The following is a 13,932-nucleotide window of genomic DNA, read 5'->3' on the forward strand; positions in this document are numbered from 1 at the left end:
CCTGCAGCGGTGCTCCATACGGACCACAGGAAAAGCCCTCTGCATCTGTGCTGAGAGAAGGGCTCTAAACCAGCAGCCCTGACCACAGCGAGCAATCAGACACAGCCTTACTGACACTCTCCAGCGTGGTGCGTGCCAGCAGAGGAACAGGGGTCATCCTTTATAGGGCCCGTTTTAGCTGGTAGCATCCTGGCTCCGTTTCGCTGGAGTGTGGGCATCTGGAAGCGGGAACGGACTGCATGGACGTCACAAGTGTAACCTTTTACATTGAGCGGGTCAGGTTAAAGCTAATTTAAGAGGTTTGTGGGGGAAGATATCATTCAGCATCTGAGGAAAGATTGATTATGGCTTTGACTATCCCAGGGTTTCATGGTTGTCACGTTATCGCTGTATATTGTCTGTTATTACTCTTGGCGCAGGTGGTGTTTTCACTCACGTGTACTCGACCAGAAAAAAGGCAGCTACAAAAAGAGAGGAGAACTTTTTTTTGGTTTTGTTGTTGGTATCCAAAATCATCAATCGAGTGGTTCTCAACCTCTTTGACTTCAAGGACCCCCGTCTCTAAACTTATATTACTTTTTTATTTCATTTATTTATTTTTGCTATTTTACACTGTATTCCAATCTGGTTTTGCTTAGTGTTAAATAAAAATATTATGACAGTTCGATGTCATACATCGGGTTTTTTTTTACATTTTAATTAGAATTATGTAATATAACTCAATTATAATCATTTTAAGACATACTGAGCTGCCTCCAGCGGGCCCCCAACTGAGGACCACCAATCTTCATATTCATATTCATTTGTGAACAAAACATTCTTAGAGGAGAACAAAACCACACGAGCCACATAACCACATAAACCACATAAGCCAGACTAAATAATAAAAGTTAACTTCTTGTTCAAATAAATTCATACTTCTCTTGTTGTTTAAGAAAAACAAAAAAATGCAAATTAATTTCTCACATTGTATGGCCTATGCAGTTTTAATGTTCGATTTTATGGATTTTTTTGGGGTTGAACATTTGTAGTATCAGCTGGGTTGCCGCCTTGTGTTCAAAATCAAATCTGGAGTGATTACAAAGTCTTCTCTCCTTTATTTCTGTCCACTGTTTTGAGTCGAGGCGTCCGGAGAAAGTGATTTATCAAGAATCAGTTCCTCAACACACGCCAACATCATAACATGGGCCATGCTAAATAAATCAACTCATGCTCACAGTCACATTCCACAATCATACGGCTTTTCAGTTTTGTCAGAGTGTCTAAATGCTAAAAGACTGAAGTGTACTTGTCAGTCGTGTATATCGTTGGCCCTGGCGCCCGCTCAGCTCGCGAAAGACATCAAAGCAACCCTCTTCACCCAAAAGAAACAGTTGAACCCTGTGACGTTTAAATGAACTTGGCACTGAACGAGCCTCCACTTGTTATATCATCGATTCCTAACCACTGAAAAAAAACAAAACAGTGCCCTGTCAAACCAGAAAAACGCTCCTCTTACCTCGTTTGGCAGTGAAGCGATGGTAAATCCCTAAAGGTCTCAGAGCAGGGACATCCCAGAGGTTTCGTATCTGTGTATGTGTTTGTGTCTTAGTCAGCCGCTGCAAGTGTCCGACTCAGAGAGTAACTAATTCTACATGTGCTGTCGTCCAACTGAAAGCCCATCCGAAGCCCCGGACTAGCTATGGTCACTTCCTGAGTTGTTTTGGAGCGCAAAAGACGATGCTTTTTCCTCAGGAAGCCGGCCATCCCCTTTCCTTTCCACCAGCCCCGAGCTTCCCCCCACCACCTCTTGGGCCTCTGGGATCATGGGCACTATGACTCCACTAATTGCTCTGGGAGGAGTGGATGCAGTACAGTATTTTCTGTTTATTTCTTTATTGACTGGCATGGGTATGTGTGCTTGTGACTAACACGGCCCGGCCTTCGCTGGTGTGAGGCGTGAGGGAAGTGGATCCGAGTGTGTAGGAGTCCACCGTCCCGCTCGGCTTTTGTCTGAAGCGTGTTTGTTGATGCTAAGCGTCCTAGCACATCTGAAGGTGTTTTCCCAACTGTGGGTTGAAATAAGCAGGGCAGACTGTGCCCGGGTCAATGAGTGCACCTGCGCCGTCTCTGCGTGGGGTAGTTTGTTTGTTTTCTTACAGCATTGTATTAGACCCACGGATCTATAGAGGCTTTGATCGGCACTGTGGTAATCGGCGCTATTTATGTTGTTTACATCTTGGGAACAAGCATGACTTTGCTGCTTGAAAGAATGCGCACAGCTTTATCTGAATAACAATGTTTCTTTTGGTTTTTTTTCCCTTTGTTGACAGGCCTAGCCGTATGTTTCTGATGTAGCCCGTGTTTTCAAGACGTTCACTTTGTACAGAGTTTAAAACTGCCATTCATGTTTTTCCATCTTTCAACAAACAATGTTGCTGATTGACCTGACTGACCAGTTGCTTACGAAAGCTGTTGCTGCTGAAGCTAATGTCTGTGAATAAAATATAGTTAAGATTTTGCATTATAAAACACCTTCTCTATCGTTTTTTATTCTTAAAGGGTTTGTGCGGTGAAATGAAACACATTTATGCTATACAATAACTACAATACAACAGCTTGTATAACCAAAATGACTTAAAACAGATTCTTGATGTGCACAGAAGCTTTACTGCCCTCTGCTGTCTTCTTTTTTTTTTTGTACAGGAAAGCTTGTTAGACAGAAATATCCATAATTTAAACATAATTTATGCTGAATTCACTCTAAAATATTTTCACAAACTTATCAGTCTGTCATTATTTACATTTAATTATGTCTGAAATTCTTTTAAGGTGGAAATCAAACCTGCAAAATCAGATACAAGTGCAAAACTATTTGCACTGATGTACTTTAGTAAATATAATACTAATGAAAGCATAGTTCATTTAATTATTTTTTATTTCACAAAGATATAACGGGCTGTATACAGAGTTATTTATTTCTGCGTTCATTAGCTTGAGAGTTTTGTTTCATTTAAAATGAAAGCATACCGAAAGACAAATAGCCCGTTATTATTTTGTTCAGTTTCATATAATTTTAAATATAAAATAAAACGAACAAGTGAAACAAGCAAGTAAAACGAAAAAAACAGTACAAAGTAAGAAAGATTTCCGGCAGTCTGCCACTGTACAAACAAATGGAGCAATATACAAACTAAAATACAGAGCTAGAAGAGAATCTACTCAAGAATTTCTTCAAACTATGAATTATGAGTAATTCATATAGTAGCAGCAAACATATTAACAATACCTCATGATTTTGTTACAAACCAACCTTCGTTTCTACTGGGAAAAAGCTTAAGCTGTCAGTTTTAATGAAGCATATTAAATTCAGCACTGATATTCAAGACTTTCTGAAAAATAATTTAATCCTACAAAATCTAACCACAGACAACACAAGAGGGAATTACTCTATTTGATTTAAAATCCAAAAAGCACTTTGCCAAAAATCTTTGGTCCATTTGCAAAAACTCATGGGTTCAGCCTAATCTAAAAAACCAAGAAATATTTAACGAGAAAAATCCTTGACATGGGTCAGTATTTCTAAGGAAAACCATTTTGGCTGCTACACAATGTACAAATTGTTTTCTCAGATGGCATAAAATGCACTAAATATTAAATAATTACTATTAACTTGTAATTCTTAAACCGATGAAAGCAATTGAGATCAGGTAGAAATAATTGTTTAAATGACACGTTCATTGCATGAAAGTACTTCTGTTGTAACAAACAAGACTCTCGTTTATAATCGTTTAAAAATTTCAAAATGATAAAAGACAACTTGTCACAGGTCCATGCAGTGGTCAGTCGCTCAGGGTTTTACTCCGAGCTTTAGGTGAGATTTTTACATAAATATGTGAATAGGGTTTTTCCTTTTTTGTTTTATTACTCTAAAAAAACGAAGACAGCGGCATGTGATATAAAGTGGTTTTGATGCAGAAGACCGAGGAGCTGTAGATGTTTGAGCAGATGCTCAGTGTCTCTCAGAGTCGGGAGAGCCCTGGCGATCGGGGAAGATGTGAAGCTGGGGATGCTCGATCCCATTGTTGTGGAGATCTTCTTGTTTCTGCAAACCGTGAAGTTTATTCACCAGTTCTGTGATGAAGACCTGAAGAAGAGAGAGAGAGAGAAAAAAGATTTCAACTTTTTCAATGTTGTCAACAGAGGGCAGCAGAGGGAGCCCGGATGTAAAGATTTTAGCTGGTAGCTCGGTCCATTCAGCCTGCTGGTGGTTGCTGTAACTACACCAAAAGTTTTATTTTACGGCCATTGTCCCATAAAACACATTTTGATAAAGAACGCTGTTTAATCATTACCACTGTTAGTCACTATTTCCTTTTCCCACCGAGTCCCTTCTATGTCTACAATCAACTCAAACCCTCGCAGGGGGTTATTTAGTTAAAGATAAAACCTCAAAGCTATGTGCAGAAAAGGACAATACAGCTTTGTATGGAATGAAAGATTGTGTTTATTTCCTATTGTTTGACCGAGTTACGACATGTGAATAACAGAAAGAAATTACAAGAGGAGGAAAAAAAGGTGGGAAGACTTACTTCTGTGTTGTTACTGCAGGTGTGAAGGATGTCCTACAAGAAATAAAAATCGAGAGATTTAATAACAAATCTTGTCCCGGCTGAAATGGATTTGAACGTTTTTTTTTTTTTTTTTTATTGCAATTAAAGAGTTCATTGCATAATTTGTTCCTTATGTGGAAAACAAAAGAAATTTAAAAGAAGAAATTGCTCGTAAAAGCAGTTCACATGATTTGTTTTTTGGCCGATTTGTTTCTTATAAAATTGTTAAATATACATAGTGCTTTCTTCATCAGTAGTTGCAAAAAGAGGATACCTTAAGCTTCTGCGTCCTTTCTTCATCATTCTGTAGATCTAGTAGCTCATCAATGTTCACTTCCTCTGGCATATCCTCTTCCTGTGAGGAGAGAAACAGTCAATGACAATGTAATTTCACTCTCTGACAATAGATGGCACATCTGGTAATCGAGAAATAACCAGGTACCAGTTTAAACCAGCACAAACCAGCATCCCAGCTGCAAAAGCTAGCTAATCAGCATAGGCTGTTTTTTTCTCAATAGGAGATATACTTAGAAATAGACCATAAAACTATATGGATATTCAGGCACAGGTTTTAAGATGGTCTAAATCAGATGGTATTACTGTTAGCACTTAGTTCATTTAACACCAGTTATGGAGTACTGCAAGGATCTATCTTACGCCCTCTGCGATTTAATACCCCTTGCTAATATTATTTGAAAATAGTAGAAAATAATTGGTTTCCACTGTTATGCTGTCTAGTTCTCTAGATGGCACAGTTTATCTCATAATTGTCGCATGGCAGAGCTGATTATCCTGTATCGATTGCTGTTCAGCAATAAAACACACGACTAGTGTTCGCTGTAGCCGTTTGCAGCGTGATTCAGAAACCTTTTCCACCTTCCTCCTACTCTGAAATCATCTTCATTATATTGTTTAGGGCTTTGACACACAAAATCTTTAAATCTACATTAGCTCTTTAGACAAGCATTCACATTATATGTCTAATAATACTTTTATGTAATCAAATGCACTATTATTCTCTCTCTCATACATTATATATATATATATATATATATATATATATATATATATATATATATATTTCATATAATTATTCTCTATCTGCTTTTCAGTTTCTGCCACGGGATGTTAATCATGATCAACATTTCTCTTTGAATGCATGCCATTAACTAACTGTATGATCTGTAATATGCTATCACTGTACATCTCTGCCATTTACGTAACTTGGACATACTGAAGTCACCAGTGATAAATTGCTCTTAATTGTAATGTAGAGATTATTTTGTATTGTAAAAAGCACTGACTGACTATGCAGATAAACGTGAATTTAGAAAAAAGGTCAATAGAATTTCCAGACACTTAATTCATGAGATGCACGAAACAGAGGTCGCTTAAAACCCAGCAGCTTTGTAATGGCAAACACTGCTAATTTGCATTTTAAAAGGTCCAATATAAATCTGCTGTGAATTTTGTGTTGACATTTGTGCGTAATATATCCCGTGTCTAAAAGAAGATCAATACATCACATCATGATCTCTTAGCTTAAAAGTACACAAACTTTAAAACTACAGATTTTTGGCACTGAAGGTGAGTTAATATTTTTACATTTATGATTATATACACTTAGACTTAATTCATGGCTTAACCAAAGAAACTCAGAGCTGTTACATACCTAACACTGTAAAAAAGGAAGATGTGTATTAGATATGCACGTTCAGACTTACTCTCACTTGACTGCCCACATGATCACATAAATCAATGAATCCCCTGCTAAGATGTCTCTAAATGTTAGATGCCAGAGCGGTGTTAGAACGGTGATACGATGGTCCAAACAGCCTTACAAAGCTCAAATCAAAGTGTTGTCCCCTGCTTCATTCAGCAGCTGTCAGTCCAGGCCAGGCAGCTGTCACTCAGCACTAATCTATTGTAGGGGAAATAACCCCCAATAAGTCCCACCCTTCCCTTTTATTCAAACCAGCTCAAATATACCTCTAGATAAACCACAAATGACAATAAGTAGCAGTGTTGGATATAATTCATATTTAATTAATTCTGCATTGATTTTAAAATTGGAAAAATAAATTCCTCTAATAGCAAATGGCGTACCTGGAAAAAATGATCTATTATTTAAGGTTCACACATCTGTGTTTCAAGAAAGAGTTCATTCTCACATGCCTTTCTATTGTGGTTTGGTGCCTTCGAAAATAGTCCAAGGTCAATTTTTATGTCCTTCCAGTAAAAAAACAAAAGCAGCTTGAAACCTGCCATCCACCAGCAAAGCAGGATGAAAACAAAACATATTTTCAGCATATTATCTGATTAATTAAAATGTTCAGAACAGGTTCAGATGATTCACGGAAAAGATCAGAATCAAGAGATTTATTTTATATCGACCACTATTATGATACTGTGATCAGGTGCTTTTGATTTTGTGTGTGTGTGTGTGTGTGTGTGTGAAAAGAGCAACCAATACAATTCTCCCCTACCCCCCCCAAAAAATTGCCCTTCATTCACATGAATAGACTGAAATTATTTGGATAAATTGTGGATTATGTTTTAATCAGCTGTTTAGACTCTCATTCTGACGGCACCCATTCACTGCAAAAGATCTATCGGTGTACACGCAATGACAAATACAAACTCATCTACGTCTTGGATTAGCACATTTTTATTTTTGTTACAAAAACTCCTCCATCTGCTTCAGAGGACATATGATAACCCCCCGAATGCGTATATGTTAGTTTTATAATGCAGTACTTGTGGATATATCGGATTTACGGAGCATCAAAATCACGGCCACCATCCTCCAGCATTACCAAGCTTGGAAGAGCCAGGATAAATAAAAACAAATTATATGCACCTAGGATGGTTTGGGGGTTAGTGAAGGATGGCATAACTACAACTATTCCTTTAAAGATGAACTGTTGCTTTAATTGATTTGTATCATAAACAATTACTGCAACTACCATGATTACCACAGCTCCAGACTGCCATCAGTGTGGTGTTCATCCACACAGCAGGTTAAGAGCTGGTCACGCAGGCCAGTGTGTTTCCTGATAAGGTTACAGATAACTACAGGGAACAAGGTTGGCGTGGGAGAACTTTCAAAATCCTGAAACTAACACCACCGTTGAAAGGTCAATCGGTGAAAGATCCAAGCTGAAAGCCCTACCAGGGCATCAGCGACCTTTCTTTTAACTCCAAATGCCACTGAAATGCTGTGAAACAAACATAACCCTTCAAATGCTGTACAGAGCAAACCTTTAGTCATTTAAAATGTGTGCCATTGATTTTTTTTTCGTTCCTGAGCGGAAACGTTTGGCATTCGATAGAATACTAGTGTACCAAATATCTTGGGAATCTACTGTGAGTAAACATTCGTGTCAATTTAGGTTGGCCGTGGTTTATTCATAGCTTGTGACACATTTTGTTTTGTCTCTGTAATAATTCCCCAAAAAACTCGAAATATTTTTTCTGATGAAACATGAGTTCTTTCACCTTTTACTGCATGCATGAGTGCTGAGTGAATCACTCCAACCGGTTTACCATCACTCGGTCCCCCTGGGCTGTGATTCAGTCTCTATTAATTCCAGGCCAGTAGCTAATGGGTAAGAGAGAGTGTGTTTTTTCCTCCTGCACTCTTTGAGTTGGGCTGTTTCTTTTCTTCCGAGTTCCATGTCTTATAAACAGCTGTGACCCCAATTCAAATGCCAATCTCCTGTGGCTTTCAGCAAGTATTTTTATTTGGGATTGAAGAGTGAAAATGTGACTAAATCTCATAAAACATTATTTCCAAACATGTGTCAAGACAACTAGTCTGGCAAGTACGGCAAGTCTTTTTTTAAACTATTACTAATGTTCCTAAGGCGAGCGTGGTAATTGTTATTGTTCATTCCAAGGGTTAGAGATTTTAACAAACTCATAGATCCTACGTATCAATCTTCGCAACATAACAGTTTAAGCTAGAGTTTTGTCCATGCAGTGAATTTCACTCTGGACATAAAACATTGTGCATTTTTTTATATAATTTTTTTCTGTTGTAAGATGTAAGATAGATTGGGAATAGCATGGGGTTAAGCATAATTACGATGACAGATGACAGACCCAAAACAAAGTCTAGAAACCAGTGACTGGTTACATAAACTAATATAATTGAACTTGTTTCTTTAGGACTTTTAAACTTTTTTGTCAGTTACAGAAAAACACTGATCTAATAAGTAGGTCTAATTTCAATTACTCCTAAACACAGCATTGGATCTTAACAATGAAGTCGGGCCCATAGGGCCTCAGCAGATTTCAGACTCGAGATGCTTTAAAGGGATAGTTCACCCCATAACATAAGACTTTTTTTCATCATTTACTCACCCTGAAGTTGTTCCAAACCAGTATGAATTTATGGGTTTCTTTATTCAAAAACAACGATATTCTGAAGAATGTTAATAACCAAACATTGCTGGTGCGCATCGACTTCCACAGTATTTTATATCAATGGCTAACAGCAACTTTTTGGTTACAAAAATTCTTCAAAAAATTCAGGGTGAGTAAATGACAGGATTTCCATTTTTTCCGCTTTAAAATAAATTCAAAATAAACAAAAACAAGGAATAAATTAAGCTAAAACAACAACAAAAATGAACTTCTTCAAGAAGAGTAAGTCTAGAAAAAACATTATGAGGTAACTGTAAGGTAATTTTGTGGTGTCTAGTGTAAAATATTTTTATTATCTATATTATACAGTATAAAAATAAACTAAAAACTAAAAATAACAATCCAGAATTAAATTTCTGTATGATAAACTACAATGATTGCATTCACTGATCTTATGTCCTATAGATAATCTCTGATGGAGCACTACACTAGCACTCCAGCGCCTCTCATGTCAGCTCAGTCCAACCAGAGTAAAATGTCAGATCTTTTATGCATCATCTGCCCTTAGGACTTCATAAACTGTGATGTAACAGAACGCCGTTCCACATTAAATGCAAAAGCGCATGTGAGATGAACAGAGGCTGACATGGTTTAGTCTAACTAATTGCATTACATGTCTTTGACGGAACTGTTATCATCTATCCACACAAAAAAATCACATTGTTATTCTTCAAATATTTGTGCATGCAGAATAAATTATTTATCGCAGCCTGTGTTTGTTAGTGACCTCTTTACGAGCTGACCATATTAGGAACAAAAACTCGTCTACGGGTCAACTCTGAAATGTAACACTGCTTATAAACAAATGTGGATCTGTTTTGCTCTGTGGTCCTTGCGCTGCTGATATAAGCACTTTGGCTGAACCCATCCAGGTGCCTTCGGTTTCTGATCATCATTCCCACGGGAATGGAGCTAGAATACAAACTCAGACGTTAATGCATTATCACTTCTCAAAATTGAACTGATAATGTACATCGAAACATAAAAAAAAATGCCTTTCATGCATTAAACATCTAACATGCGTGTCCTTTATTGTGCATAACGCAATAAATTCCAGCTAATGCTAAACGTCTCAAACGGCGTTGCATTAAGATCAAATGGCGACCCAACATGGTGCCGACCAGTACTTAATGCAGTCTGGGTTTTCTTTTCCTTCCATTTCAAAGTGCGCACCCATGTTACCATGCGCCTAATTTGGCTATCTTATACCAAGTGACAGATTCATTTGCATCCAAATACCACAGATTATGAGTGAATGCATAACCTCTGACATCCACAACAAGATATATGAGAAGTGCTTTCTCCCTTCCTTTCAAAAGTTAATCAACCATGCATGATCACATTTCACACAAAACTTTTCCACACTATCAGACTTATTTAGTAAAATTGCTGGTAACTATTACATTTTTTTTGGATTACACATATGACCAATCTGTAGTATAAAATAAAGGCCCACTGACATGATATTAAAGATTAACCAGCCTTTGGACTACAACTAAACATAAATCTGTCCACAATGGGTTTCTAATCTAAGCTTTTTAATGAGCACAGGACTAGCAGTCACGATTAACGGGGTTTGTGATGTAGCATGTAGTCGTTTTGCTGGATGGGGGTGGAGGACAGTTGCAAGAGGGCTTTCTTTGTGTGATACAGTGACATATGGGGTCTTCATTTCTACAGCCCCCATCCCCCTTACTCATAAGAAACACCCCATGAGACAAATATACCATCAATCAATCCCAGGACCATAAGAGCAGGATGTAGTTGGGCCTGCTGCTGACAGGAAATGAAGTGAATCTGATTACAGCTTCAGTGGGGGCTGTTTCTTTTTAGCACCAACATCACATGATAAAGATGACAAAAAGATGACTAGTGGGATCATGCACTCTTAAACAACTGGTAACAGTTGTCAGTGGGGAGGTATCCTATATATGTAGCATTTAGGTACAAATATGTACACTTTAGGAGCTAATATGTAACTTAAGCAAAAATTATACAAGGGGTAAATAAGGTACACATATCCATACATATATATATATATATATATATATATATATATATATAAAAAGCAAATTATTGTTGAAGTTCTAAAACAAATTATTACAGTAGCTATTCAAATAAAATAATGTTTTGTGTTAATACTTAATTTTTGTCATCAATTGTTTTATTTAATGCAGTCGTTGCTGTTTCTTATTTCTAATTACAATTTAAAGCAGACAGTGCAAAACCAGGAGACCCTGTTTAAAAAAAAAGAATGGATTTACATGACAAAACATATTTAGAGAATAAAATATGCTACTTTAATTAGTAACAGGCGTGTATGGAAACATACAGGTTGTGAAACATACTGCTGAAAACCACTAATTATAGATGTTGAAACTAAATGTGTTGCAACATCCCTCGATCTCCCCTACAAAAATTCATAATTATCGTGGCAGGATGCCATGTGCGTTCCAGTGTCAGAGCTCTAGCATCTCCCTCCTCACATCCAGCATCACAAAGCCCACTGACTGTGAATGTTTACTGTTTTCCTGACGCTTGCTGGCATCCCAGAGCTCTCCATGTAAGGCAGCAATCGCACCAAGAAGTCTTGACCGCATCTTTAAACGTTTAAGGTCGGCCCCTTTATCTTGTTGCTCATGGGAACTGGACCCTATGAGAAAAAAAAAAATAAAAATCCCCTCTGTCCTAAAATACCCCAAGACACAGGAATGTAAGCTAATTAGATGTAAGCTGTTAGCATTTCTGCATATCACACATGTTTACTTGTTTTAGTTTTTCAAGCCTCACAGGAGATCCAGGAAGCAAGGTTAATTTACCATCTGCTAAACCCTGAACCCAAACCTTGCTTTCTCGAGGTATGCTGGTTCTAAAAACAAGTCCGGGAGTAAATTCATTCAACACTTTCAGTATGTTCCTGGTTAACACGCAAGACATTCTCAACAGAGCAACGAGTCGACGGGTCTCTATGGAAATATATACACATTGTTCTCATATATCTTCAGTGGGCAAGTTGCTATGGCTACTTGCATACCCTGAAAGTTAGCTCCATTTTTGAACCGAAAGTTTTGGTTATCTGCTTACTTACTCTTATACATAAACTTCCTCATAACTAACATGGTCCCAAAGACGTCCCATGTATGCATTACACATTTAAGTTGTCTTTGTCACTACCTTTGTCTTTGTCAAGATATATACAAATAAGATATAACATCTACAACATATAAGATACATATAGATGTATAGTCAGTTCAGATATGAAAGCCTTTAAGTGCCATCTGAAATTTTCTTCAAAAATTAGCATTTTTCTCAGGCTCCTACATTTACGTCGCAATTTCACATTAATAGCAATGAAAAGGACTTATGCATTGCCATAGGCTACATGAAAGCGCCTAAGAAAAATGCTCATTTAAGAAAAACATTTTAAATGAGTGTGTGTGAGAGAGAGTATAAATATAAAATATTAACTTGTATAATACACAAACACACACACACACAAAATATGCATGTGAATAGCCTACATAAATACAGGAAAAATTGCTATTACATTATATATATATATATATATATATATATATATATATATATATATATATATATATATATATATATATATACATATATACATGAAGAACACAAATAGCTGTGGTTTCGTGGAATGACCCAGGAAAAGGTTCACGCCCTTCATGAACAAACGTGCAGAATAAATCACTGCGTTGCACCTCAAAGGGGACGCAATCAAACATTATTTCAAAACTTCCTTGTGGGGTGAAAATTCTTGATCGCATTTTACCACATTCGACATTTTTTACAGTCCGTTCTGAATTCAAAAGGCGCGACACCTGCTTCACGATTTGAGACACTTAGACCAGGAGCGCGTTTCCACGTGGAGAGTGATAGTGATATTACATCTACCTCCAACTGATAGGACATATATTTATTTTTCAATATTACTGCGTCTTGCCAATTAATTAATTTCATACGCTCAGCAATCAAGAAGAGATTCCCCAGCGATGCCTTTGCTGCTCCCATGTCATTAAATATTAACAGAGATTATTTAAAATTCTCGATGCTGACTCGGTATGTCATTTATTGCATTTTACCGTACTCGTGTAATATCATTCTTCGTTACAAGAGGACTCACCCTTCCCAAATACAACTCGTCAAGTCCGCAGTCTATCCACTTTTCCACATCCAGGCGCCTCTGGAGCTCCTTTCTGTTGTATTTGACGGTGACTCGTGCTTGTCTCTTCTGCACGCTCAGCCCAGCTTCCCGGCTGGTACCGCGGTTCGGTGAGTGGATCTTATTGTTATAACGCCTCCCCACCCGATTCGCAGCCATCTCCAGACTGACCCTCCGGATGGACACTTGCATACAAATAATTGATCATGAGTCTGTCGGAGTAGGTGCGCTGCCCCGGCACGAGGGAGCGCGGACACCTCCGGAGCGCGCCGGGACGCGGGGTCCTAGCGCCGCGAGGTTACCGCGTTCCTGGAGACCAGCAGAAGCCCGCGAGGAGGTGCTAAGAGTCGGTACAAAAACAAGTCATGTGCTGAAGATTTCACCTAAACAGCTGATAAAAAAAACTAAACATGACAATAGTTCAAAACAACGCCAGTTCAATCATTTAAGTAAAAAGCTGCATCTTTGTAATAAAAATAAAAATCCAACAATAAAGGCATTTTATCATTAGGCCAATATACTGTAATCAATAATAACATTTCCTGCAGTGCAGTCCGCTCCCTGTTGTTGTCTTACATCAAAACCCAAGGACATATTTTGGACTTTTTCCACCGGCTAACAGTGCTTCATCTGTGCATATTTCTCTTCGGATTCAGGCGAGACGACTTTTTGTCGTAGGCGGAAAGAGTGAATATACAGGACTTTCTCCAACTTCAGGGAGCAATCCAA

The 13,932-nt window shown here is 37.8% G+C and overlaps 2 protein-coding genes across 2 annotated transcripts in view; both read right to left on the reverse strand.

Moving 5' to 3' along the window:
* exoc3l2b (exocyst complex component 3-like 2b) overlaps nt 1-1,677 on the reverse strand; it is a 29,634-nt gene extending 27,957 nt beyond the window's left edge. The window contains exon 1 of the mRNA XM_043259088.1: nt 1,499-1,677. The gene's annotated coding sequence lies outside the window, so the exon portion shown is untranslated. The remainder of the gene's footprint in view (nt 1-1,498) is intronic.
* Nucleotides 1,678-2,899: 1,222 nt separating this feature from the next.
* ppp1r14ab (protein phosphatase 1, regulatory (inhibitor) subunit 14Ab) lies at nt 2,900-13,543 on the reverse strand. Its single transcript, XM_043258916.1, has 4 exons — nt 13,165-13,543; nt 4,867-4,947; nt 4,572-4,604; nt 2,900-4,126 (listed from the first exon to the last, which is right to left on the reverse strand). Exons 1-4 carry the CDS (start codon nt 13,393-13,395, stop codon nt 3,992-3,994), a joined length of 480 nt encoding a protein of 159 aa, XP_043114851.1. The 5' UTR covers nt 13,396-13,543; the 3' UTR covers nt 2,900-3,991.
* Nucleotides 13,544-13,932: the final 389 nt, after the last annotated feature.

Source organism: Puntigrus tetrazona, chromosome 15 (assembly GCF_018831695.1).
Source record: "Puntigrus tetrazona isolate hp1 chromosome 15, ASM1883169v1, whole genome shotgun sequence".
Lineage (NCBI taxonomy): Eukaryota > Metazoa > Chordata > Actinopteri > Cypriniformes > Cyprinidae > Puntigrus > Puntigrus tetrazona.